Source organism: Oncorhynchus kisutch, linkage group LG10 (assembly GCF_002021735.2).
Source record: "Oncorhynchus kisutch isolate 150728-3 linkage group LG10, Okis_V2, whole genome shotgun sequence".
NCBI classification, from domain to species: Eukaryota; Metazoa; Chordata; class Actinopteri; order Salmoniformes; family Salmonidae; genus Oncorhynchus; species Oncorhynchus kisutch.
The window spans coordinates 45,477,182-45,504,784 of NC_034183.2; the positions used below are offsets into that span (position 1 = coordinate 45,477,182).

Below are 27,603 nucleotides of genomic sequence, written 5' to 3' on the forward strand. Positions count from 1 at the left end.
TTGATGGGGAGTGAGAGAGGAGCTCATGGCTTCCTTCCGTTGGTGTGGTTTCCTGTTTGTGGGGGGAGGAGGGGGGGGGGGGGTGTGTGAGAGGTAAAGCAGGTCGCTTGTGCAAAGTTCACACTATTCAATTTTAACGCTGCTGCGAGACTGTGTGTGTGTGCGCCCACGTCTGTGTGTGTATGTCCAGAGCAGTTTGACATTTTGTGTTCTTCTGAGAACTAGTGTCTTCTCAGAGGTTCTGGCAGTTAAATCAGGATGATAACACTAAATGCAACACCGTACCCAACGCTACCACATAGGCACCCGGCAGCCATTTTACATGTGTGGGTGCCATGCCAACCAGCTTTTCTGATGGCGGTCTGCTAGAGGAGCATCTATAGTGGTGGAAACATTTCCCCTAAAATGATTGTCTGGAGAGAATAATAATGAGTGCACTGATGATGGGAACACACAGCTACAGGAGGTACATGTCGTGATTTGCCATTCCATGTCTGTTGTATACTTTCGCTACATTTCTGAGTTGACTTTCAGATTCTACATTCTGACTAAAAAATAAAGCATTATTACTGACAGCTCAATTAGCAGTTGACAATAACTGATTATTGACTTGTATGGACCAAATGATAGCCAAGGGTCTGAATGTTGGCCAATTATTATGCTGTTCCCAATGTTCCCTCTACAGTATATACATTGGTTCAAATACAGACCTTTGGGGTACCCCGGCATAGGATTTAGAACTATAGAATGGTACATCTTTTGAACCATGAACTGAACACTTGTCATTCCCTGTATTTGAATGTGCGTTTCAGGTCTCAGAGAGAGGAGGCGATGAGATCACGGTGGTGGGGAGAGGTGATCTGAAACAACATTGTGAGAAGGATAGAAAAAAGGCACATTGGGGGAGGTTGAGATGACGGCAGGGTAGGAGAGTTGATGAGAAGAGGGAGGAAGGGAAGTAGGAGGCGACTGAACAGGCCGTACAGACAGAAAGGCGCATCGAGGAAGACACCTATGTCAAGCTGCAATAGTCAAGGTTCCTTACAGTTAACTGACAGAGTGGAAAACAGAGTGTTAAATAGGGAGAGTGGTATGACAGAGATTTGAGCAACAGAGGTATGGTATACTGTAGATCAGATGGATCCAAAATGACGCATCTCAGTGTAGCTGACGACTGAGCTGGTCTGGGGATTGGATTGGGATCAACTCGGCCTGAACTCGACCTCCGGTTTAGAACCAGTCTCATTGACCACTTGGCAGATCATCAGCGACTTACGACCTAACGCTCTGTTGGGAATCTACACAAATCGTGCCGGTAAGAGAACTCCCTCCACTCCTACTTTATGCCTAGTTTCTTAACCTCTAGGTTAGTAGAGAATAAGCTAGAACTGAAGAAGTAACTTGTTGACGTATTCACCTGAGTTGGGGTCAATCCTGTTTCAATTCAGAAAGTAAACCAAATTCTAATTCCACATTTTCCCCAGTGAAAAGCATTGAAGAGTATTGTACAGTGTACTTCCTGAATTGACTCCATCCCTGGTACTCACAACAGTGTTGATTTAACCCAAGATGAATTCAGTATAGAGACATGTTCACAATGTTAGAAATGCCTTTGACTGTATCTGAATGCTCTTCAACATCATGGCTACTGGTACAGGACCCAGGTTTTCTGAAGGCCTCCGGTCCAGCAGCTCTGTACTATTACCACTTAACTTGGTCTAAGTTAGCCCTTCAGATCAGCCGTCCCTCGCTTCCTCTCTTGCTACCAAATCTAGATCCGTCTGAGTTTGGCCCGAAAAGTCACCCTCCTCATGGCTCCCCAGGAGGAGTGTCGTGACACACAATCTCTACCAATTGTCACAATTATAGGGCCTTTCGTGTTCAACTCACTACCAATTAAAAGTTTTAGAGGGAGCAAGGTTCTGCAAAAAAGTAAATACCAGCCCTATGGTACCACACTGTAGTGTCGTTGTAGTCGTGTCTGTTCTTGAGGTTGTCTTATTTTGTGTGTCGTCAGTTTTGCAGGGAGTTTGTTTTATGTGCCACAGAACTAGATATTATGTGAAATACAGAAAGTTGTCTGTGTGTGTGTGATTACACATACAGTGTGAGACGAGTGTGCTGGTATTTTCATTAACTTGAAAATACAGGAAATCCGTTTACTGGAATTAGAAAGGTGAACTCAACCTCAAAGTGATAGTTAACAAGAAGTTTAGAGACAGCATGTGTGAAATTGAGAATCAAAAACCACAAGGAAGGAAAATTACATGATGAGGATTTAACACTGACAACCACATTTCTATTCAGAGGTGATACAAAAAATATACTTAAGTACAAAAAAATCCCCATTTTTAATTAGCTTCTTAGTCCAAGACTAGTCTTAATCGGGGTCAGAGAAGACGGCATAATAATGCTTTTAATAGTGCCATGTCAAAAGTGTAACCTGACCGGATGACTCTTTGTATTGTGTTTATACCTGCAGACAGCGATGGAGGTGTCTATGCAGCTGTATGCGTTGCTGCTGAGTGGAGCGGTCCTCCTGTCACTCATCCTGTTGACTGGCCTGTGTCTTCGCTGCAGAAGACACAACCTGCCTAGTAATACCAAAGCTTCGTTACTGTAACCTATAAAGTTGTTTTGAATTAAATTGGTCTCTATGTAGATGTTGTCGCTGTAAATGAGAATGTTCTTCTCAGTCAGCTTAAACTGGTAAAATAAGGGTTAAATGCAAATGATGAGAAAAAATAAAACTCATTTACAGAACATAATTTTCTTACTCCTCAGCGTCCATTCAGCAGCGTTACAGTGAGGATTACACTCAGCAGTAAGCACTTTTTCATAAAACTATTCAGTGCCTGTTAATTAAAATGAAACCACATATTCAAAAGTTTGTGTGGCACTTGTAATATATGTCCGGTACACTGTGTAAGTGTACCAGACGAGATGACGGGAAGTGGGCTTGAATGTTTGCACAAATCTCCAATTGATATCCGTGCGAGGTATCAACCTCTACCAACGCTCTGATTTCTTCCCCACTCAGCACCCCAGGATTCGGCTTGGCCCACCCACCATGTGAGTATGTGTGTGATGACTGAAGTTGTATCCAAATCTTTTCACGATACTTAAGAAAAATGTGTTTATGATGAACCTTCCTCCTCAGACAACCCCTCTTCAGCCACAAGCTGGGGTGCTCCCCCTTCCAGCCTCCTTTCACCCATGTGAGTTACTGCACACACACACACACAGACAATGACTCATATTACCGTCAAGCGAAATGTACCGGTCTTTCTATCCCACAGTTCACCACAGATCGTTCTGAGACCGAACTCTATCACCCCAACTGAAAATGGTGAGATGTCTCGCTCTTCCTCTACATCAAATGTCTATTTTCTCCACTTGTTTTCCTTCTTTCGCCACTATCTCTATAACGGTATATCTCTTAATGGTTAGCTTTTTCTTGCAGAGAGTAATGACGGCTATGAGAGTCCAGGAGAAGGTAATGTGAGCGTTATATCCTACCATGTTCAATAACACTGATCCCTTCAAACATGTGTGCACAGTAACTGCTGAAGAAGTTTTAGACAATGTGCACATGGCTCCTTAGGTGAAACAAAATATGTTTTTATTGTCACACACCAATTAGGTGCAGTGAAATGTATTATTTTACATGGTCAACCATATGGCGCCCCTGGAGCCAGGGTTAAAGTGCCTTGCTCAAGGGCACAACAACACATTTTTCACCTCGTTGGCTTGGATGTTTGAACCAGCAATGCTCTAACCGCTAGGCTACTGTACCTGCCTACTTGTGACTTACTCACATTCATTCAGACATTTGGACATTAAACCATTCATGCAGTGCCTTTGGAAAGTATTCGGACCCCTTGACTTTTTCCACATTTTGTTTGTTTACAGCCTTATTCTAAAATTGATTAAATAGTTTTTTCCCTCATCAATCTATACACAATACCCCATAATGACAAAGCAAATTTTTTTTTTTTTGAAATTTAAATATCAGATTTACATAAGTATTCAGACCCTTTACTCAGTACTTTGTTGAAGCACCTTTTGCAGTGATTACTGCCTCGAGTCGTCTTGGGTATGACACTACAAGCTTGGCACACCTGTATTTTGGGAGCTTCTCACATTCTTCTCTACAGATCCTCTAAAGCTTTGTCAGGTTGGATGGGGAGCGCTGCTGCACAGCTATTTTCAGGTCTCTCCAGAGATGTTTGATCGTGTTCAAGTCCGGGCTCTGGCTGGGCCACTCAAGGACATTCAGAGACTTGTTCCGAAGCCACTCCTGCGTTTTTCACCTTGGCTGTGTGCTTAGGGTCGTTATCCTGTTGGAAGGTAAACTTTCGCCCCAGTCTGTCCTGAGCGCTCTGGAGCAGGTTTTCATCAAGTATCTGTCTGTACTTTTCTTTACCTCGATCCTACTAGTCTCCCTGCCGCTGAAAAACATCCCCACAGCATGATGCTGCCACCACCATGCTTCACCGTAGGGATGGTGCCAGGCATCCTCCAGAATTGACGCTTTACATTCAGGCCAAAGAGTTCAATATTGGTTTCATCAGACCAGAGAATTCTTAGGTGCCTTTTGGCTAACTCCAAGCGGACTGTCATGTGCTTACTGAGGAGTGGCTTCCGTCTGGTCAATCTACCATAAAGGCCTGATTGGTGGAGTGCTGCAGAGATGGTTGTCCTTCTGGAAGGTTCTCCCATCGCCACAGAGGAACTCTGGAGCTCAGCCAGAATGACCATCAGGTTCTTGGTCACCTCCCTGACCAAGGCCCTTCTTCCCCGATAGCTCAGTTTGGCCGGGTAGACAAGTCTAGGAAGAGTCTTGGTGGTTCCAAACTTCTTCCATTTAGGAATGATGAAAGCCACTGCGTTCTTAGGGCCTTTCAATGTTACTGAAATGTTTTGTTACCCTTCCCCAGATCAGTCCCTTTACACAATCCTGTCTCGAAGCTCTAAGAACAATTCCTTCAACCTCATGGCTTGGTTTTTGCTCTGACATGCACTGTCAACTGTGGGACCTTATATAGACAGGTGTGTGTCTTTCCAAATCATGTCCAATGAATTGCATTTACCACAGGTGGACTCCAAGACACAGAAACATCTCAAAGATTATCAATGGAAACAGGATGCACTTGAGCTCAATTTTGAGTCTAATAGCAAAGGGACTGAATACTTATGTAAATCAGGTATTTCTGTTTTATATTTTTAATAAATGTGCAAAAATGTCCAAACATGTCTTCGCTGTGTCTCTCTGGGGTATTATGTGTAGATTGCTGAGGATTTTGTTTTCTATTTAATCTATTTTATAATAAAGCTGTAACGTAACAAAATGTGGAAAAAGTGAAGGGGTCTGAATGCTTTCCGAAGGCACTGTAATCTGACATGATTGATTGACAGCTGTGTGTGCCCGTGTCTCTGCGGATGTGCTATCTTTGTTCTGTAGAGTATGTCAACGAGGTGATGGATGACTATGAACCAGGATCAGGCTACCTGTGAGTGTTCATTTAATTTTAACAAAATACACAGAGTATACCAAACATTAGGAACACCTTCATAATATTGAGTTGCACTCCCCCCTTTTCCTTCAGAAGATTCTCAATTCTTTGGGGCATGGATTGTACAAGGTGTTGAAAGTGTTCCACAGGGATACTGGCCCATGTTGATTCCAACAGATTGTGTCAAGTTCGCTGGATGTCCTTTGGGTAGGGGACTGTTCTTGATACACACGGGAAACTGTTGAGTGTGAAAAACCCAGCAGCGTTGCAGTTCTTGACACAAACAGGTGTGCCTAGCACCTACTACCATACCCTGTTCAAAGTCACTTAAATCTTTTGTTTTGCCCATTCACCCTTTGAATGGCACACCTACACAATCCATGTCACAATTGTCTCAAGGCTTAAAAGTCCTTCTTTAACTGGTCTCTCCTTCATCTACACAGATTTGCATTCACCTGGTCAGTCTGTCATGGAAAGAGCAGGTGCTCTTAATGTTTTGTATACTCAGTGTATACTACATGTCAGTGCCTCACTTTGAATGTTACTTTGCATTTCTAGGACTTCCTGGGGAAAAAAAGTGCCATTTGTTGCTCTATTGGCTAAATTTAAAATAATGTTACTTCTGTGGCTATAGAGTACTGGGGTCTCTTGGGATTTGTGTAACCTCTCGCTCCTCCTTATAGAATAGTGTTACCATCAGATCTTCCTGGGACTGGGTCTCTGTGTCATTCCAACCAATGTCTCATCTCCAAAAGCTCCCAAAGCACAGGTAGGTAACGTAAGGGTGGAGAGGTGACTGAATATGACACATTACTTTAGCCCTTTTTGGATGGGATACATTTGAATGGGGAAGCTCAGGTAATATAATTATGTGCACGAGCACAAATCACCACATCCTTAATTTTATTCCCGTCCGAATCTGCCATGTCAGTAATTTTTACTTGGCAGGAAGGTTATTATCCCAGCCCTAAAAACCGACTGTTTTTCGAGTTTAACAGGTACAGGTACTGCACTCAGTTTGGGTAAGAACATGGGAACAAATTGATGATTAAAACAAAGTGCTATGCGCACAGCCTGAGTCTGGTAATTAAATGTCTGCATAGGTTACATTCCATGGTTCTTATTGATATGCATTACTATTTACACTTTCTCTGAACTGAAGGCCATTAGGTCAATATTAGGCTAACCCTAGATGTGAAATAGCTTCATGTCTAGAAGAGCCTCCAGACTTTCGTCATACCGGTTAATTTTGAATAAGGAAAAAAAAAAGAATTACAGGGGCAGTTTGGTAAAGTTCGAATCTTCCACTGGGAAAACATGCTGTGGTAATAGTTAGTGTATCTAGTAGTGTAAAATTACTTGAAAGTACTACTTAAATCGTTTTTTGGGGTATCTGTACTCTATATTTTTGACAACTTTTACTCCATACATTTTCCCTGACACCCAAAAGTACTCATTACATTTTGAATGCTTAGCGTGACAGGAAGATTCACACACTTATCAAGAGAACATCCCTGGTCATCCCTACTGCCTCTGATCTGGCGGACTCATTAAACACACATTGCTTCATTTGTAAATTGTCTTGTGTTGGAGTGTGTCCCTGGCTCTCAACCTGCTCCACTGCAGCCCCTTCGATGGGGGTGTGCCGGTCCTCTTTTTCCTGTAGTCCACAATCATGTTGAGGGAGAGGTTGTTGTCCTGGCACCACACGGTCAGGTCTCTGACCTTCTCCATATTGTCTGTCTCGTCTATGTCGGTGATCAGGCTGTTGTCATGGCAAACTTAATGATGGTGTTGGAGTCGTGCCTGGCCATGCAGTCATGAGTGAACAGGGAGTACAGGAGGGAACTGAGCACGCAGCACTGAGGGGCTCCTGTGTTGAGGATCAGTGTGGCGGATGTGTTGTTACCTACCCTTACCACCTGGGGGCGGCCCGTCAGGAAGTACAGGATCTTGTTGCAGAGGGAGGTGTTGAGTTTGGGTCCTTAGCTTAATGATGAGCTTTGAGAGCACTATGGTGTAGAATGCTGAGCTGTAGTCAATGAATAGCTTTCTCACATAGGTGTTACTTTTGTCCAGGTGGGAAAGGGCAGTGTTGTGTGCAAAAGAGATTGCATCATCTGTGGATCTATTGGGATGGTATGCCAATTGGAGTGGGATAATGGTGCTGATGTGAGCCATGAATAGCCGTTCAAAGCACTTCATAGCTACAGACAGTGCTGTAGTCATTTAGGCAGGTTATCTTAGTGTTCTTGGGCACAGGCACTATGGTGGTCTGCTTAAAACATGTTGGTATTACAGACTCGGACAGGCAGAGGTTGAAAATGTCAGTGAAGATACTTGCCAGTTGGTCATTCGTCTGGCCCTGTGGTCTTGTGAATGTTGACCTATTTAAAGGTCTTACTCACGTCGGCTGTGGAGAGCGTGATCAGTGTTCTGGAACAGCTGGTCTCATGCATGTTTCAATGTTATTTTCCTTGAAGCTAGCATAGAAATAGTTTAGCTCGTCTGGTAGGCTCGTGTCACTAGGCAGCTTACCGGCTATGCCTCCCTTTTGCAGTCTGTAATAGTTTGCAAGCCCTGTCACCTCCGACGAGCATCAGAGCCGGTGTAGTATGAGTCGAATATAGTCCTGAATTGACGCTTTGCCTGTTTGATGGTTCGTCAGAGGATTTCTTATAAGCTTCCGGGTTAGAGTCCCGCTCCTTGAAAGCGGCAGCTCTACCCTTTAGCTCAGTGCGGCTGTTACCTGTAATCCATGGCTTCTAGTAGGGGTATGTACGTACGGTCACTGTGGAAACGTCATCGATACACTTATTGATGAAGCCAATGACTGATGTGGTGTACTCCTCAATGCCATCAGATGAATCCCGGAACATATTCCAGTCTGCTAGCAAAACAGTCCTGTAGCTTAGCATCTGCTTCATCTGACCACTTTTTTTATTGATCTAGTCACTGGTGCTTCCTGCTTTTAATGTTTGCTTGTAAGCAGGAATCAGGAAGATAGAATTATGGTCAGATCTGCCAAATGTCAGGCGATGGAGAGCTTTGTATGCATCTCTGTGTGTGGAATAAAGGAGGTCTAGAGTTTCATTTATTTATTTTCCCCTTCTGGTTGCACATTAACATGCTTATTTGAACTTAGGTAAAACAGATTTAAGTTTCACTGCATTAAAGTCCCTGGCTACTAGGAGCACCTTGTCTACGTGTGCGTTTTCTTGTTTGCTTATGGTGGAATACTGCTCATTCAATGCTTTCTTAGTGCCAGCCTCAGTCTGTGGTGGTATGTAAACGGCTACGAAAAATACATATGAAAACTCTAGGTAGATAGTGTGGCCTACAGATTATCATGAGATACTCTACCTCAGGCAGGCAATATGTCGAGACTTCCTTAGATATCGTGCACCAGCTGTTATTTACAGAAATACATAGTCTGCCGCACCTTGTCTTACCAGACGCCGCTGTCCTATCCTGCCGGTACAGTGTATAACCAGCCAGCTGTATGTTGATAGTGTCGTCGTTCAGCCACGACTCCTTGAAGCATAAGATATTACAGTTTCTAATGTCCCGTTGGTAGTTTAATCTTCAGTGTAGGTCATCGATTTTTATTCTCCAAAGACTGCACGTTTGCTAGCAGAATGGGAGGAAGTGGGGGATTATTCGATTGCCTACGAATTCTTAGAAGGCAGCTCGCCCTCTGGCCCCTTTTTCTCTGCATCCTCTTCACGCAAATCACTGGGACCTGGGCCCATTCCCAAGAAAGCAGTATATCATTCACGTCGGGCTCGTCAGACTTGTTAAAGGAAAAAGATTCTGACAGTCCGTGGTGAGTAATTGGAGTCCTGATTTCCAGAAGTTATTTTCGGTCATAAGAGACAGTAGCAGCAACATTATGTACAAAATAAGTTCTAAACAACGCAAATAAACACAAACAAAACAATCGGTTAGGGACACATAAAACGTCAGCCTTCTTCTCCGGCGCCATTTGAATAGGGCTTTAAAGACACTTGAATATTACACAATGCATACACAATAAGACATTTTAAGTTGAAATCACAAGTGCAACTCAAGACTTTTTTGTTGATTTTAAGGGCTGTATTCAAACCTTATCACAGAAGTTCCGCTTTATAGCGTGATTGAAATGTGAAGGCTATGCCCCCACTTTGGCAAAGACTGCGTTCAAGGTCAAAGCTTCAAATTACCTTAACATCTCTAGTGCACAGTCTGTAAAGCTTCAGCGATACAGCTTGAATAGTGCGCTAATTTGCATACGTATGTTGCCAGCAGCAGATTTATTTCCTTGTTCATGTTTTTGTGAAGCACATGTGCAGAATGTTAGACGGAGGTTTAGAAAACGTGTCTCCGATGGGCCATTAAAATATTATTTGATCAAATGCTGTCTGGAGTATTCACATCGTGTTCATATGATATGTCAATGTGGAAGCAGAGGAGGACGAAGAGCAGGGTGAGTGCTGCAGTAGAAATCCAGCCTGTAGGTTTATCAGTATAGACATCACAATGGTTTTAGACTGGAGTGTATATACAGTATATACCTCAATCCTGTGTGTGTGTGTGTGTGTGTTCACAGAAAACAGTGGCGTGGTTGGCAATATGAAAATCAATATGACCGTCGACGTGGAAAAGAGTGATGACAGTGATGATGGCAGCAACGACTATGTCAATACTAAAGGTATGGCCCACGTTGGCACGTTGAATAGAATATAACTTTTTAGGGGTGTTCCTGATTAATCAGGAATCTACAACTGTCAAAAAAGCTGAATAACCTATGGAACTCTTTATGCCTTGGAAGGAGGGAGGGGAGTTGCTCTTTAAAATGTATGTCTTTATTACTAACCTGGATTGTCATCCAATTTTGTTCACATACACATGGTTAGCAGATGTTAATGCGAGTGTAGTGAAATGCTTGTGCTTTTAGTTCCGACAGTGCAGTAATATCTAACAAGTAATATCTAACAATTCCACAACAGATATCTAAGTAAAGGAATGGAATAAGAATATATAAATAATGGATGAGCAATGACAGAGCGACATAGGCTAAGATGCAATAGATAGTATAGAATACAGTATTATACATATGAGAGATGTAAACATTTTTAAGTGACTAGTGTTCCATTTATTAAAGTGGCCAATGATATCAAGTCTGTATGTAGGCAGCATCCTTTCTGTGCTAGTGATGGCTGTTTAACAGTCTGATGGCCTTGATAAAAGCTGTTTTTCAGTTGAATGCAGTTGATTTGCGATGATGACACAAACTTAAACAGGACAATCATAGAAGCTTTAAAATCCAATTATAATCCAAAAGTATTGTGAATTTCACTCATAAGCAACATGTAAATAGAGAGATTTTTTGCTGGGGCTCCCAAGTGGCACAGCAGTCTAAAGCACTGCATCTTAGTGCTAAAGGCGTCACTACAGAACCTGGTTCGATTCCAGGCTGTATCACAACCAGCCATGATTGGGAGTTCCATAAGGGCGGCGCACAATTGGCCCAGCATTGTCCTAGTTAGGCTGTCTTTGTAAAAAAATAATTTGTTCTTAACTGACTTGCCTAGTTAAATAGTGTGCTGCCAACACACTGACACTGACACTGACTCAACTCCAGCCACTTTAATAATGGGAATGAATGGAAAATTATGTAAATATATCACTAGCCACTTTAAACAATGCTACCTTATATAATGTTACTTACCCTACATTATTCATCTCATATGCATACTTATATACTGTACTCTATATCATCGACTGCATCCTTATGTAATACATGTATCACTAGCCACTAACTATGCCACTTTGTTTACATACTCATCTCATATGTATATACTGTACTCGATACCATCTACTGTATCTACTATGCTGCTCTGTACCATCACTCATTCATATATCCTTATGTACATATTCTTATCCCCTTACACTGTGTATAAGACAGTAGTTTTGGAATTGTTAGATTACTTGTTGGTTATTACTGCATTGTCGGAACTAGAAGCACAAGCATTTCGCTACACTCGCATTAACATCTGCTAACCATGTGTATGTGACAAATAACATTTGATTTGAAATAAAATAAATGCCCCTTGTTCTGCCACCAACTTGTGCGCACCACCCTCGTGTTTGTAAACACAGAAAGGGGTCTAGATATGCATTATTATTTAGACTTTCTCCGAATTGAAGGCCATTAGGTCCGGTAGCGATTTTAGCATGTAAATCTTAGTGGGGAAAACTCAACATTACATTTTTTAGATGCATGTTAGAGCCAACAGCAGAGCTTTCTTTTGAGTGAATCGAGTGAATTCTTGGTGCTACACCTGGCTATCAGCGGAGCGTTGTCTTGCAGCAAAACAGTTCATTCAGCCTCATTAACTGCCTTTAAAAAAAAACATAGCTGATATGGCGACTTGCTTAAACAAATGTGGTTTCTACTAACAATTGAGATATACAAAACATGGCATTAGGGAACGATGAGCGGATGAGGCAATCCGTAATTTCAATTAAGACATTAATAAGCGAGCGACGATGGACGTAGTCAATAACTATTTGTTCAGCATTTTTGAAATGTACAGCGACAGAATTCAGAACATGGGCCGTTCTTAGTGTACTCCCTGTACAACAAGTCAGAACCCTAGGATAAATAAAGGGGCATATGAACAGACAGTGAAAGCTCTTACAATATTCAATGATTACATTTCTCTAAAACAGGTTATATGCACCACCAAGTTAGAACAGTAGGCGAAATTAAGAGGTGAAAATAGACCAAATGATTAGGGTAAGGCACATTAAACGTCGTTTGGGTCTTTGTGTGTCAAAAAAGATACACGTCATATATATGATGTGCTAAATAAGCTATTGACATGTCAAATAACAGTTCTATTAGAGAATGTTGTGTGTGCTGAATTTGCACGTGCAAGCCAAGCGCCACCACTACTATCAGTAGCACTGTCAAAATTGTACATAAAAAGTTGGCAAACAAGCACACACCGACCATGAACGAAGTGCTTACAATACAATAGACCAAATTATTAGGGTGAGGGTCATGGGCTACTAACGGCTTACTACACAACATATACTTAGTATTACTTTCTTAGCTACAGTATACATCTCTCCCTTGCATAATACATCATTTATGCAGCAGCGTACAATAAATTTTTGTACTCGCCTTGTGAAGGTTGTGCGGCGGTCCTTTGTGGGCAAATTTTGGCACACCCACCCACTCCATTGAATAGCAGGCTAAGTTACTGGTTCCTTTCCAGTTAGTCACTGATTCCTTCCAAATGACTCATTGTTGAATTTGCGATTTCCAACTTGTCGTGTAATCTTTATGGCCGATGAGCACCGATGAGTTTTATCTATAATTTCTCTACATATAAAAAGGATTTGCCAGTAGATTGTCGACTTGATACATGATGACTGCTAGCTAAGACTTTGAAAGTAAGCTGTTGACATGATCAGTCCAATCAAAGCTACTGTACATACAATGTGATTTGATGTAATTTTATCTGTGGCCAATAACCTTGAGTCTTCTAGGATGGGCACTTCTAATGTAACTCTATGGCAGGATCCAAACGGCTGAAATTTTGGGTGTCTACCCTTACTAAGGACTTAAATTTGGCGATGACGTACTGTCCCCATGAGTGACCGAACACTAAGCCAATCACAGCACAATGCTCCAATTTTCTGCTGGCTTGCCGCCACCACAGAAAGCATGAGCTAGGCTGAAACACCTGCATTTGGGAGACTAGTCAGGATCGAGGCAAAGATGAACAGAGAAAAGTACAGAGATCTTTGATGAAAACCTGCTCCACAGGCACTCAGGACCTCAGACTGGGTTGAAGGTTCACCCTTCCAACAGGATAATGACCCTAAGCACACAGCCGAGACAATGCAGGAGTGGCTTCAGGACAAGTCTCTGAATCTCCTTGAGTGGCCCAGCAAGAGCCCGGACTTGAACCCGAACATCTCTGGAGAGATAGCAGTATACCGACGCTCCCCATCCAACCTGACAGAGCTTGAGAGGATTACGCTGCCAAACATTTTTAATAAATGTTTTTTAAATAAAATGTTCTAAACCACTTTTTGCTCTGTCATTATGGGCTATTGTGTGTAGGTTGGGACTTTCATCCATTTTAGAATATGGCTGTAACGTAACAAAATGTGGAAAAGGTGAAGGGGTCTGAATACTTTTTTGAATGCACCGTACAATCGTGGGGAAAAGTTTTAAAAATGACAAATATTCATTTTCACAAAGTCTGCTGCCTCAGTTTGTATGATGGCAATTTGCATATACTCCAGAAGAGTTATCAGATGAATTGCAATTAATTGCAAAGTCCCTATTTGCCATGCAAATTAACTGAATCCCCAAAAAACATTTCCACTGCATTTCAGCCCTGCCACAAAAGGACCAGCTGACATGATGTCAGTGATTCTCTTGTTAACACAGGTGTGAGTGTTGACAAGGACAAGGCTGGAGATCACTCTGTCGGGCTGATTGAGTTCAAATTATAGACTGGAAGCTTCAAAAGGAGGGTGGTGCTTGGAATCAATGTTCTTCCCCTGTCAAACATGGTTACCTGCAAGGAAGCACGTGCCGTCATCATTGCTTTGCACAAAAAGGGCAAGGCACAGGCAAGGATATTGCTGCCAGTAAGATTGCACCTAAATCAACCATTTATCGGATCATCAAGAACTTCAAGGAGAGCGGTTCAATTGTTGTGAAGAAGGCTTCAGGGCGCCCAGGAAAGTCCAGCATGCGCCAGGACCATCTCCTAAAGTTGATTCACCTGCGGGAATGGGGCACCACCAGTACAGAGCTTGCTCAGGAATGGCAGCAGGCAGGTGTGAGTGCATCTGCACCAGTCAGGATGTGGCCCAGAAGTTAATTGACAACATGCCAGAGCGGATTGCAGAGGTCTTGAAAAAGAAGGGTCAACACTGCAAATATTGACTCTTTGCATCAACTTCATGTAATTGTCAATAAAAGCCTTTGACACTTATGAAATGCTTGTAATTATACTTCAGTATTCCATAGTAACATCTGACAAAAATATCTAAAGACGAAGCAGCGAACTTTGTGTAAATTAACATTTGTGTCATTCTCAATTTTTGGCCACGACTGTATACCTCAATCCTGTGTGTTTTGTGTTCACAGAAAGCAATGATGCGGAGGTCAATGTCGACTTGGGAAAGAGTGATGACAGTGATGAAGGCAGCAACGACTATGTCAATACTAAAGGTATGGCCCACGTTGGCACGTTGAATAGAATATAACTTTTTAGGGATGTTCCTGATGTAATCAGGAATCCCTGCTTTTTTGACAGTTGTAATAACCCATGGAAGGAGTGAGGGAGTAGCTGTTTATAAACGGTCTACTTTATTACTATCCCGGATCGTCATCCCTGTGTTTTGAGGGGATATAAATTTTAACAGATGCTGCACCTAGTTTGGGTATAAACATGGGAACAAGTTAACAAGGCAAGTCGGTTAAGAACACATTCTTATTTTCAATGACGGCCTAGGAACGGTGTGTTAACGGCCTTGTTCAGGGGCAGAACGACAGATTTTTACCTTGTCAGCTCAGGGATTCAATCTTGCAACCTTACGGTTCACTAGTCCAACGCTCTAACCGCCTGCCTGTTACGCAAATGCAGTAAGAAGGCAAGGTAAATTGCTAGCTAGCATTAAAGTTATCTTATAAAAAAACAATCAATCATAATCACTAGTTATAACTACACATGGTTGATGATGTTATGTTGCTCCAACATGTCCAAATCAATACACAGAAGTATATATTTTTAAACCTGCATATTTAGCTAAAAGAAAGGTTAGCAGGCAATATTAACCAGGTGAAATTGTGTCACTTCTCTTGCGTTCATTGCACGCAGAGTCAGGGTATATGCAACAGTTTTGGCCGCCTGGCTTGTTGCGAACTAATTTGCCAGAATTGTACGTAATTATGACATAACATTGTAGGTTGTGCAATGTAACAGCAATATTTAGACTTAGGGATGCCATCCGTTAGATAAAATACGTAACGGTTCCGTATTTCACTGAAAGAATAAATGTTTTGTTTTCAAAATGATAGTTTCCAGATTCGACCATATTAATGACCTAAGGCTCGTATTTCTGTGTGTTTATTATAATTAAGTCGATGATTTGATAGAGCAGTCTGACTGAGCGGTGGTAGGCAGCAGCAGGCTCGTAAGCTTAGATTCAAACAGCACTTTTGTGCATTTTGCCAGTAGCTCGTCGCTGTGCTTCAAGCATTGCACTGTTTATGACTTCAAGCCTATCAACTCCCGAGATTAGGCTGGTGTAACCGATGTGAAATGGCTAGCTAGTTAGCGGGGTGCGCGCTAATAGCATTTCAAACGTCACTCGCTCTGAGACTTGGGGTAGTTGTTCCCCTTGGGCCGAAGGCTTTTGTGCCGAGGCTTTTGTGGAGCGATGCTTCGAGGGTGGCTGTTGTCGATGTGTTCCTGGTTTGAGCCCAGGGAGGAGCGAGGAGAGGGACAGAAGCTATACTGTTACACTGGCAATACTAAAGTGCCTATAAGAACATCTAATATTCAAAGGTTAATGAAATACAAATGGTATAGAGAGAAATAGTCCTATAATTCCTATAATAACTACAACCTAAAACTTCTTACCTGGGAATATTGAAGACTCATGTTAAAAGGAACCACCAGCTTTCATATGTTCTCCTGTTCTGAGCAAGGAACTGAAACGTTAGCTTTCTTATATAGCACTTTTACTTTCTTCTCCAACACTTTGTTTTTGCATTATTTAAACCAAATTGAACATGTTTCATTATTTATTTGAGGCTAAATTGATTTTATTGATGTATTATATTAAGTTAAAATACACGTTCATTCAGTATTGTTGAAATTGTCATTATTACAAACAATGAAAAAAATAAAAATAATAATAATAATCTGCCAATTAATCGGTATCGGCTTTTTTGGTCCTCCAATAATTGGTATTGGTGTTGAAAAATCATAATCGGTCGACCTCTAGTTACAGCCTTATTCTAAAATGGATGAAATTAAATAGAAATTCCTCATCAATCTAAACAATACCCCATAATGACAAAGCAAAAACAGGTTTGTAGAAATGTTAGCAATTTTTTATATATAAAAAATAACATACCTTATTTACATAAGTATTCAAACCCTTTGCTATGAGACTCAAAATTGGAGGTCAGGTGCATCCTGTTTCCATCCTTGAGATGTTTCTACAACTTGACTGGATTCCACCTGTGGTAAATTCAATTGATTGGACATGATTTGGAAAGGCACACCTGTTTATATAAGGTCCCACAGTTGACAGTGCATGTCAGAGCAAAATCTAAGCTATGAGCTCGAAGAAAATGTCCATAGAGCTCCGAGACAGGAAAGTGTCGAGGCACAGATCTAGGGAAGGGTACCAAAGAAATTCTGCAGCATTGAAGGTCTCCAGGAACACCGTGACCTCCATCATTCTTAAACTGGAAGAAGTTTGGAACCACCACCACTCTTCCTAGACCTGTCTGCCCGGCCAAACTGAGCAATCGGGGAAGGAACGGCCTTAGTCAGGGAGGTAACCAAGAACCCGATGGTCATTCTGACAGAGCTGCAGAGTTCCTCTGTGGAGATGGGAGTGCCTTCCAGAAGGACAACCATCTCTGCAGCACTCCACCAATCAGGCCTTTACGGTAGAGTGGCCAGGCGGAAGCCACTACTCAGTAAAAGGCACGACAGCCTGCTTGGAGTTTGCCAAAAGGCATCTAAAGGACTCTCAGACCATGATAAACAAGATTCTCTGGTCTGATGAAACTAAGATTAAACTGACTTTGACTTGAATGCCAAGCATCACATCTGGAGGAAACCTGGCAACATCCCTACGGTGAAGCATCATGCTATGGGGATGTTTTTCAGCGGCAGGGACTAGGAGGCACGACTGGTCAGGATCTAGGGAAAAATTAATGGAACAAAGTAGAGAGACCCTTGATGAAAACCTCAGACTGGGGCGAAGATTCACCTTCCAAAAGGACAACAACCCTCAGCACACAGTCAACACAGGAGTGGCTTTGGCACAAGTCTTTGAATGTCCTTGATTGGCCCAACGATAGATCGGCTTGAAGTCCGGGGCTAACGTCTCTGGAGACTGAAAATAGCTGTGCAGCAAGAGAGAGGATCTGCAGAGAACAATGGGAGAAAGTCCCCAAATACATGTGTGCCAAGCTTGTAGCGTCATACCCAAGAAGACTCAATTCTATAATAGCTGCCAAAGGTGCTTCAACAAAGTACTGAGTAAAGCCTCTGAATACTTAAAATGCAATATCAGTTTTTGTTTTAATTTGCAAAAATGTCTAGCCTGTTTTTGCTTTGTCATTATGTGGTATTGTGTTTAGATTGAGGAAAAAACACAATTGAATCCATTTTAGAATAAGGCTGTATTGTAACAAAATGGGGGAAAAGTTATGGGGTCTGAATACATTCCAAAGGCGCTGTATTGTCATGCATTTCTATTGTTTATATTCTAATATCCATTTATTTAAGTGTTATTTGAATATCAATAAAAAATTCAAAATATTTTAACCACAAGATGTCACAAAAGCCCTATTCGCAAGGGACTAGTATTACTATAGAACGTCGGTTATGTAATTATTACCCCAGAATTTCAGTGTTTCCTGTTGACGATTCAGAGAGGATTAGTTTTAACAAACTGCCCCTGTAATATTTTTTTTTTCCTCATTCAATCGATCCCTTTATGACAGAAGTCTGGAGGCTCTGCTAGGCGTGAAGATATCTCAAATGTCTAGGGATAGCCTAAAAATGACCTAATGGCCTTCAGTTCGGCGAAAGTCAAAATAATCATGCATATCAATAAGAACCATGAACTGTAACCTATGCAGACATTTAATTACCAGACTTATTTGGCAATTTTTCAATTAATTGGCACAATATAGTCTACGTCATCTTTTAAAAGTGAAGTTTGGCACTAGGAAAGTTGATATGTGACAAAACGGATCATTCACCTGTGGGCTACATGCATAGGACTTTGTTTTAGCCATTAAATAAAGTTGTAAAAAATATATATTTTTTTCAATCTGCAAAATTGGCGTCCAAAAATAGATTTCCGATTGTTATGAAAACTTGAAATCGGCCCTAATTAATCGGCCATTCCGATTAATCGGCCGACCTCTAGCTGTAACGTAACAATGTGGAACAAGGGAAGGGTTCTGAATTCTTCTGAATGCACTGTATATTCCTCAAGCCTGTGTTTGTGTGTTCACAGAAAATAGTGGCGCAGAGGGCAATATGAATGTCGTTGTGGAAAAGAGCGATGACAGTGATGACGAAGGCAACGACTATGTCAATACTAAAGGTATGGCCCACATTGAATAGAATATAACTTATCAGGGATGTGATTTTTCCTGATTTAATCAGGAATCCCTGCTTTTTCAACAGTTGTGATAACCCTTGGAACTCTTTATGCCTTGGGAGAGGACTACGGTAGTAGCTCATTATAAACTGATTACTTTATTACTAACCGGGAGCATGGTGTAACAGGCCGGCAGCTGCACTCAACTTGTGTATTGGGGTGCATTCCAATACTCTAATAATGATACCAAGGTACTCAAGTGCCAAACAACCTGGTAATGTGTAATGACGTTAATACCACATTCCTCCCCTCTTAAGATTTCAATATTTCATCTTCACAAATAAACCCTTTTTTAACAATATCGAACATAAGACATTGCCTAAGGGAATTAAAGGCCAGCATCCCGGAGTCACCTGTTGATGTTGAAACTGGTGTTTTGCAGGTACAATTTATTGAAGTTGGGCACTTGTGAGGCATCTGTTTCTCAAACTAAACACTAATGTACTTGTCCTCTTGCTCAGTTGTACACCAGGGCCTCCCACTCCTCTTTCTATTCTGGTTAGAGCCAGTTTGCGCTGTTCTGTGAAGGGAGTAGTACACAGCGTTGTACGAGATCTTCAGTTTCTTGCCAATTTATTGCATGGAATAGCATTCATTTCTCACAGGGTTTTCTAATGATCAATTAGCCTTTTAAAATTATGAACTTGGATTAGCTAACACAACGTGCTATTGGAACACAGTAGTGATGGTTGCTGATAATGGGCCTCAGTACGCCTATGTAGATATTCCATAACAAAAACTGCCATTTCCAGCTACAATAGTCATTTACAACATTAGCAATGTCTACACTGCATTTCTGATTAATTTGTTATTGTAATGGACCATTTTCTTTGCTTTTCTTTCAAAAACAAGGACATTTATAAGTGAGCACAACTTTTGAATGGTAGTGTATGTACTCTACTTATCTAAACAAGTCTGTCAGTGTAATCAATAAACATGACATTTCACATATTCACAATTTTTTTTCACATGCTTGGGTAACTTTTATTTAACTGTGAGTCTTTTAGTTGTCTTTTAAAAAGAATTCAATATATTTTCAAAAGTGCTTAGAAGCTTTGCGTGCCTCTGTGCACAACGTACACTAGGGGTAGTATTCATTCTCAACGGTGGAAAAGCCACCAGCTGTTTCTTAGCCGGGCTATGAATCCAGGAATCCCTTGTCCCATGACTGAAATTTCAGATAAGGGCAAGGTCCCACTCTCCAAAATGTCAGCCCTTGGTATGTTTGTCATGGTTCTTTTTCTGTCTTTTGTTTGCGTTCAACTTTCATTTTCAGGTCTGGATAGACTAGGTCCAGTGTGAAGCGTTGTGGATTGAGATGTTATTCTGTAGCTGAACAGAACACGTGACACTTTTGTTGCTATTTTTTTTGAGTGTCTGTAAATGTCACAGGCACAATATTGTTGCTCACTACCATCTCCGGTATCCCTTGGATATTAAAGCTCTGTCGTAGGCCAAATATAGTAGTCGTGAATGAAGCAGAACTAACAGGATACACATCCATCCATTTTTAATGTGCATCAATGATTATCAGGAATATTTTCCCCATGAATGGCCCTGTGTAATCTATTTGCAATCTTCTCCAAGGTTTCTCTGGAAACTCCCAAGGGTGGAGCTGGTGCCTTTGTGTTCCTGACATATTACATGTCTTGACTAGATTGGCTATCACCTAATCTAGTTTTGACCACCACAAGTAACTCCTAGCCAACGCTTTCATATGTGTGACTCTGATGTAGCTGCTGTAGGATAGCCTGGCTTTGGAAAAATAACTTGTGCTCTCCACAAAATACAACCATCCTGTACACTCAACTCTGTTTTCCTGACACTGTTTGCTGTGAATTCAGCACTGTCCTCTTGAGCTGTTATGGTGGGCGTGTAAGACTGCTCTAGGCATCTGCATTCCCATTGGTACTTTCCTAATAAAGCTCAAAAGCAATCACTTTTGCATGTAAAAACACAGAATCCTACTCATTATTCCAAATGCTCCTATGTCAATTTGTTTTGAGGCACCTGGCTCATGCCAGGAGGCAACCCGATTCCAAAACGAATGCAATCAACTGGTGCAAAACACGCCTACACAAGTGCACGGGAGAGATTAATCGAACACCCTCACTGTAGCTAAAGCTAACCCTTTTCCTAACCTTAGTCTCCTAACCTGCCACGTTAATTATCCTAACCTGCTATTTAACAAATCATCTGTGTCCAGAAACCATCAGTTTCATAACACCGGAACTGACCAATTGCCGTTTCCTGATATCAGGGAACACCCACATCAAGAGCCACCCTGAGTTGTGGTCTGCAATTACACCATATTCTTTCAAATGCCGCCTTTCCTGTGAAGTAGTAATATCCCTCTTCCACCCTCGTGTGGCGTCACATAGGCCTATAGGTTAAGTCCCAATGACACCTTATTCCCTATATAGTGCACTACTTTTGACAAGAGCCGTATGGACCTTAGTCAAAAGTAGTTAGGGTGCCATTTGGGACACATCCTTATTCTCTGCTCATATTTGATAGAAACTGACCTATCCTCCCCATAGCCATTACTGTATGTTGTCCTGATCACATTACTAATTTTCTCAGAGTTCAGTGTGTCAAATCGGAGGGCCTGTTGTCCGGACCTCTGGCAGTGTCTATGGGGGTGCCACAGGGTTCAATTCTCGGGCTGACTCTTCTCTGTATATATCAATGATGTTGCTCTTGCTGCGGGTGATTCTCTGATCCACTTCTACGCAGATGACACTATTCTGTATACTTCTGGCCCTTCTTTGGACACTGTTGACAAACCTCCAGACAAGCTTCAATGCAGTGGCCTCCAACTGCTCTTAAATGCAAGTAAAACTAAATGCATGCTCTTCAACTGATCACTGCCCGCCCGTCCAGCATCAGTACTCTGGATGGTTCGGACTAAAAATATGTGGACAACTACAAATACCTAGGTGTCTGGTTAGACTGGAAACTCTCCTTCCGGACTCACATTAAGCATCTCCAATCCAAAATGTAAATCTAGAATTGGCTTCCTATTTCTTAACAAAGCATCCTTCACTCATGCTGCCAAACATACCCTCGTAAAACGGACTATTCTACCGCTCCTTGACTTCGGCGATGTCACTTACAAAATAGCCTCCAACACTCTATTCAGCAAATTGGATGTTGTCTATCACAGTGCCATTTGTTTTGTCACCAAAGCCCCATATACTACCCACCACTGCGGCCTGTATTACTTTCGTTGGCTGGCCCTCGCTTCATATTCTTCGCCAAACCCACTGGCTCCAGGTCATCTATAAAAGTCTTTGCTCGGTAAAGCCCAGCCTTCTCAGCTCACTGGTCACCATAGCAGCACCCACCCGTAGCATGCGCTCCAGCAGGTATATTTCACTGGTCACCCCCAAAGCCAACACTTCCTTTTGGCCGCCTTTCCTTCCAGTTCTCTGCTGCCAATGACTGGAACGAATTACAAAAATCACTGAAGCTGGAGACTCATATCTCCCTCACTAATTTTAAGCATCAGCTATATCAGAGCAGCTTACAGATCATTGCACCTGTACATAGCCCATCTGTAAATAGCCCACTCAACTACCTCATCCCCCATATTGTTATATATATTTTTTGCTTCTTTGCACCCCAGTATTTCTACTTGCACATCTATCACTCCAGTGTTTAATTGCTAAATTGTAATTATTTCACCACTACGGCCTATTTATTTCCTTACCTCGCAAATTTTACTTCATTTGCACACACTGTATAATGACTGTACGTTTGTTTATTCCATGTGTAACTCTGTTTTGTGTCGCACTGCTTTGCTTTATCTTGGCCAGGTTGCAGTTGTAAATGAGAACTTGTTCTCAACTGGCCTACCTGGTTAAATAAATAAAATACAGTAAGGCATTGTTGGCAGAGTAGATGGATGCAGTTCAATGTATCCATCTATTATTGTCTATCAACAATGACAAGCCACTGGGGTCTGAAAACTTGGATGGAAAATGACTGCGGATAATAGCGGACGTTATTGCCACTCCCATTTGCTATATTTTCAATTTAAGCCTATTAGAGAGCGTGCGCCTGGAGGGAAGCAACAGTTATCCCCCTACCAAAGGATAGTAAAAGCCCCATTTGCTGGCTCAAACAGCTGACCCAATCAGCCCGTTACCAACCCTTTGTAAACTTTTGGACCAGATAGCATTGTATTTCACAGTAAACAAATTGACAAGACTTTCAGCATGCTTATAGGAATGACATTCAACAAGCACAGCACTTACACAAATTACTGATTGGCTGAGAGAAATGTATGATAAAAAGATTGGGGGCTGTGTTAGACTTTAAGGTGGCTTTTGACATTATTGATCATAATCTGCTGGAAAAACATGTTATGGCTTTACACACCCCCTGCTATATTGTGGATAAAGAGTTAGACAGGTAACAGAACACAGAGGGTGTTCTTTAATGGAAGCCTCATCAACAAAATCCAGGTAGAATCAGGAATCCCCAGGGCAGCTGGCTAGGCCCCTTACTTTACTAACGGCATGTGTAAAGCCAGTGTATGAGGAAGACTCAACCGTATACACGTCAGCTACCACAGCGACTTAAATGACTGGAACACTTAACAAAGAGCTGCAGTTAGTTTCAGAATGGGTGGCAAGAAACGTTTGTCCTAAATATTTCAAAAACTAAAAACATTGTATTTGGGACAAATCATTCACGAAACCTCAACTAAATCTTGTAATGAATGTGGTACTTGAGCAAGTTGAGGAGAATAAACTGCTTGGAGTAACCCTAAATTGTAAACTGTCATGGTCAAAGCATATTCATACAACAGTAGCTAGGATGGGGAGAAGTCTGTCTATAATAAAGCGCTGCTCTGCATTCTTAACAGCACCATCAACAAGGCAGGTTCTACAGGCCTTAGTTTTGTCGCACCTGGACTACAGTTCGGTCATGTGGTCAGGTGCCACAGAGGGCCTTAGCAAAATTGCAATTGGCTCAGAACAAGGCAGCACAGCTGGCCCTTGGATGTATAACAAAGAGCTAACCAAAATATGCATGTCAATCTCTCCTGGCTCAAGGTGGAGGAGAGATTGACGTCATCGCTACTATTTGTGAGAGGTGTTGACATGTAGAATACACTGGGCTGTTTGAACTACTGGCACACAACCCGGACACCCATGCATACCCCACAAGATATGCCACCAGGTCTTTTCACAGTCCAAGTCCAGAACAGATTATAGGAGGCGCACAGTACTACATGAAACTCTATTCCACAGTAAAATTACATTTTAAAAAACTGATACATATATACTTTTTGGAACAGCAGGGCCTGTGAAGCAACAGACACACACATACATGAATAATATTCACCAATACATTTCTTGGTAGTCCAAAATATATTGCTATCAGGTTGTAAATCACTGCTGGCCAGGTACATTGTTTGCTGCCTCCACCCATTCGGGATTCATCTTCAATTACTAAATATTTGGAACGAAAACGGACGACTATAACTAAGGCTTGGAATGTCAATACAACCAAGCTAGCAATGATCACAAGTCAGTCGTAATGTGGTTAATAGGTTTGGCCACGTGTCAAACACATGGGCCCGCAGGCTAAATAGGACTCACAAGCAAGTATAAATGAGTCAACAATTTAGTCATTTACTTCATGAAATTACAGCTTGATTGCACTCACATCAGTGAATTCAACTTCAATTGCGCTGCTTTCATGTGCCCCGTTTACAGTGGAGAGAGTGTACAGACACATGCCACAAGCTAGGCTACTAAAATGTTGCAGTCTTCGGTATTTAAAGCTTCATGGTTAACCGAAAAACAAAACCTGCAATAAATGATATATATCCGTGAATATATATATATATTGTGAATTGTTTTCATGTGACATTTGACTTATACAGTATGTATAATCAGTATGTATAATCAGTATGCTCCTATGTGACCAGTAGTATTCAAATGTCCCTTATGTCATATGTTACCTTAAATGCTCATTTGTGACAAAGTATTCACATTTTCATTACATATGTTCTTTGTCACAATACATGTTATGGGAGCATTATTTCAGTGATACCTGTCATGGTAATAAAACGAAACGAACAAACACAAAACACTAAACTTAATCGCTTCTCAATTCAGCCATTTTACCGTTAAACCGTTCCCACGTGTCCTTTTTGTTTCACGTGGGAAGTGCTTCATGATAGCAACATAAGATAAAGAGCACATAGAACATAGTTAGAGGTTGGTGTTTTTAAATTACTTTGTATAAAGCTGTTCAGATTCAGTTTAAGAAATCCTTGACCAATTTATGCCCTTTTTGCAATGATACAAGCATTTCTCTACAACCACCTAAATTTGAATGGCGCTGCCCATAACCATAATGAGACGGATACAACGCTTTTGCGATCTCTATACGACAACGGGACAGAGAATGAGGATCAACTTTTTTAATGATTGTCAAATTAACATATTTATAAATGGAGTATACTACAATACATTGAGTGCACCATGCTGTGTTAAAAAAAAAAGTTTGACGTTAAATACTTTTTCATTAGGGTCGCAGCGTATTCTGCATAGCAGCAAAGGCTGGACACATATTTCCCTCTTGTTTTAATAGGATGCATATAGCATTTTAACATATCTAAGTGGGCATTATAAAAGGCCCATTGTTGTCAACGTGGGTTTGGCCAAGCAGGCTACTTTTCCCCCATCGTTTATCAATACGATTTTGGCGGCAAACTATCTGAAAAAGTTTGAGGGTTTTATCTGTTCTTTCATTAGGACTCCGGCTAGCTTTAGTTGTTGATCTTGTTGATGTGAATAGGCAACTGAGGGAGAGAGCCTACCTTTTCATGGTTGTTTCATCAATAGGGCTCTAAAGTTCCCAAAATGTAGGAGGACTCCCGTAGTATTTACATATTTGCAGAAATCCATTCGGGTGGCGCTTGGCAAATGCGTTCTAATTATCTAAAGGCAGGCACACTGTTGCTATGGCCTGTAGTCACACAGTTGTTTAAAGTGAATGATGGCAGGTCTGTATTTGCATATAGGCCTACTATAGCGCTGATTGGCTTTGGTGCACCGGTCTGCATAGACTCTGGTCCTAGACAGGACAGCTAGCAGTTTTATTAAATTGTCCAAACAAGGCTGCTTTCCCACTCTATATTGCTTTACAATTTTCACATGCCTTACTGTCATTCAAACATTCCATGAATTTTCCCAACCAATTTAATTCCTGGGGGTGTATACAAACAGACTTGGTTTTACTAAAACATCTAACCTAGTAGGTGGGCGATATTCTGAAACTCAGCTCTACATAAAAGTTGGTACTAACTTTTTTTTTTTTTCTCAGACATGTGAAGCCTCCCCATCACATAGCAGATTCTGACGGAGTCGATCGACTGCTGGATTTATCATGAGTGCAACCAAGTTTCAAAGGGAAACCTACACAGCGTAACTAACATCTACATAGGGGTTCTGCAATATGGACAAGAGCACTGTGCAACTCACTGCTGTGGCTGATGAAACGTTTCAAAAGACCTTAACCTCATCCACCAGCTGTCTCTGAACTATGCGGTAATAATTAAGGCCTAGGGAGAACATGTTCTAAGTTTTATTGTATGGTGTAGGGCAAATGTCTTCGAACACATCTCTTGGTGCCCCAGCTGCAACCATGTTACATTTTTAAGCTCTTTCCTGACTATTGAAGAGAAGGGATGACAGTGGGGAAAAGAGGTGCTGTCGTAGGGCAGATTTGAACCCATGTTGACACCGCGGCATTATTGTTTTCAATGTATGGATTTGCTGACGACTCCTGAGAATGTTCGTTCTAGTTTACTCATTTTTTCTAATCTTTATTACTGTGGATTCAAATCTGGTTTGGATTTTTTTTTGGTCAATATAAGAAATGCTTTGCCATAATCTATAGCCCTATTCGGACAGGATAAGTTTTACTGGGGAAGCTTAGTTAATGTAATGTGCACAAATCACCACATCCATAGTTTTTCCCATCCAAATCTGCCATTTAGTCATTTTTAAAATGATCCCATCCAAGGTTTTGGCAAACTACCAGGTCCTCTTAAAATACTTATCCTGTCATCCCTGTGTTGAGGGATATTAGAGTAACAGGTCCTGCACCCAGTTTGGGAAAGAACATGAACAAATGCTTAAAAATACGCTTTGGATGTAACCTACAGATGAATGAACTTTTGTCACATCAACTGTCTTAGTGCCATACTTCTTTTAAAAGATGAAGTGGAAAATATTGTGCCAATGAATTGATGTTACAGATCATGGTTCTTATTGACTTTCTATACACTGAAAGCCATTAGGTCAATATTAGGCTATCCCGAGACGTGGGAGCGCCTCCAGGCTTCCATCATGAGGAAGGAATACATAATTAGGGGCAGTTTGGAAAAACGGACAAGATGGATATAAATTACATAGGACTAGTATTACTATAGAACGTCGGCTGTGCGGATAGGGCTTATGAACCATTGTGATGTTTTCTGAATGAATTGAAGCTGATATGGATGGCATATAGTTTACTATTAAAGATGTGGTTCAAATCAGTAATGATCATTCACAAATGCTTGTTTGTTACATACACTGCTCAAAAAAAATAAAGAGAACACTTAAACACAATGTAACTCCAAGTC

At 41.4% G+C, this 27,603-nt stretch overlaps 1 protein-coding gene across 1 annotated transcript; it reads left to right on the forward strand.

Moving 5' to 3' along the window:
- The first annotated feature begins 147 nt into the window (after positions 1-147).
- Positions 148-27,589, forward strand: lat (linker for activation of T cells). Its single transcript, XM_020493075.2, has 14 exons — positions 148-466; positions 813-1,315; positions 2,483-2,597; positions 2,785-2,824; positions 3,041-3,072; positions 3,161-3,218; positions 3,300-3,349; positions 3,464-3,496; positions 5,465-5,513; positions 6,200-6,285; positions 10,105-10,206; positions 14,677-14,760; positions 18,804-18,893; positions 26,298-27,589. Exons 3-14 carry the CDS (start codon positions 2,489-2,491, stop codon positions 26,303-26,305), a joined length of 741 nt encoding a protein of 246 aa, XP_020348664.1. The 5' UTR covers positions 148-466; positions 813-1,315; positions 2,483-2,488; the 3' UTR covers positions 26,306-27,589.
- The last annotated feature ends 14 nt before the right edge of the window (positions 27,590-27,603 follow it).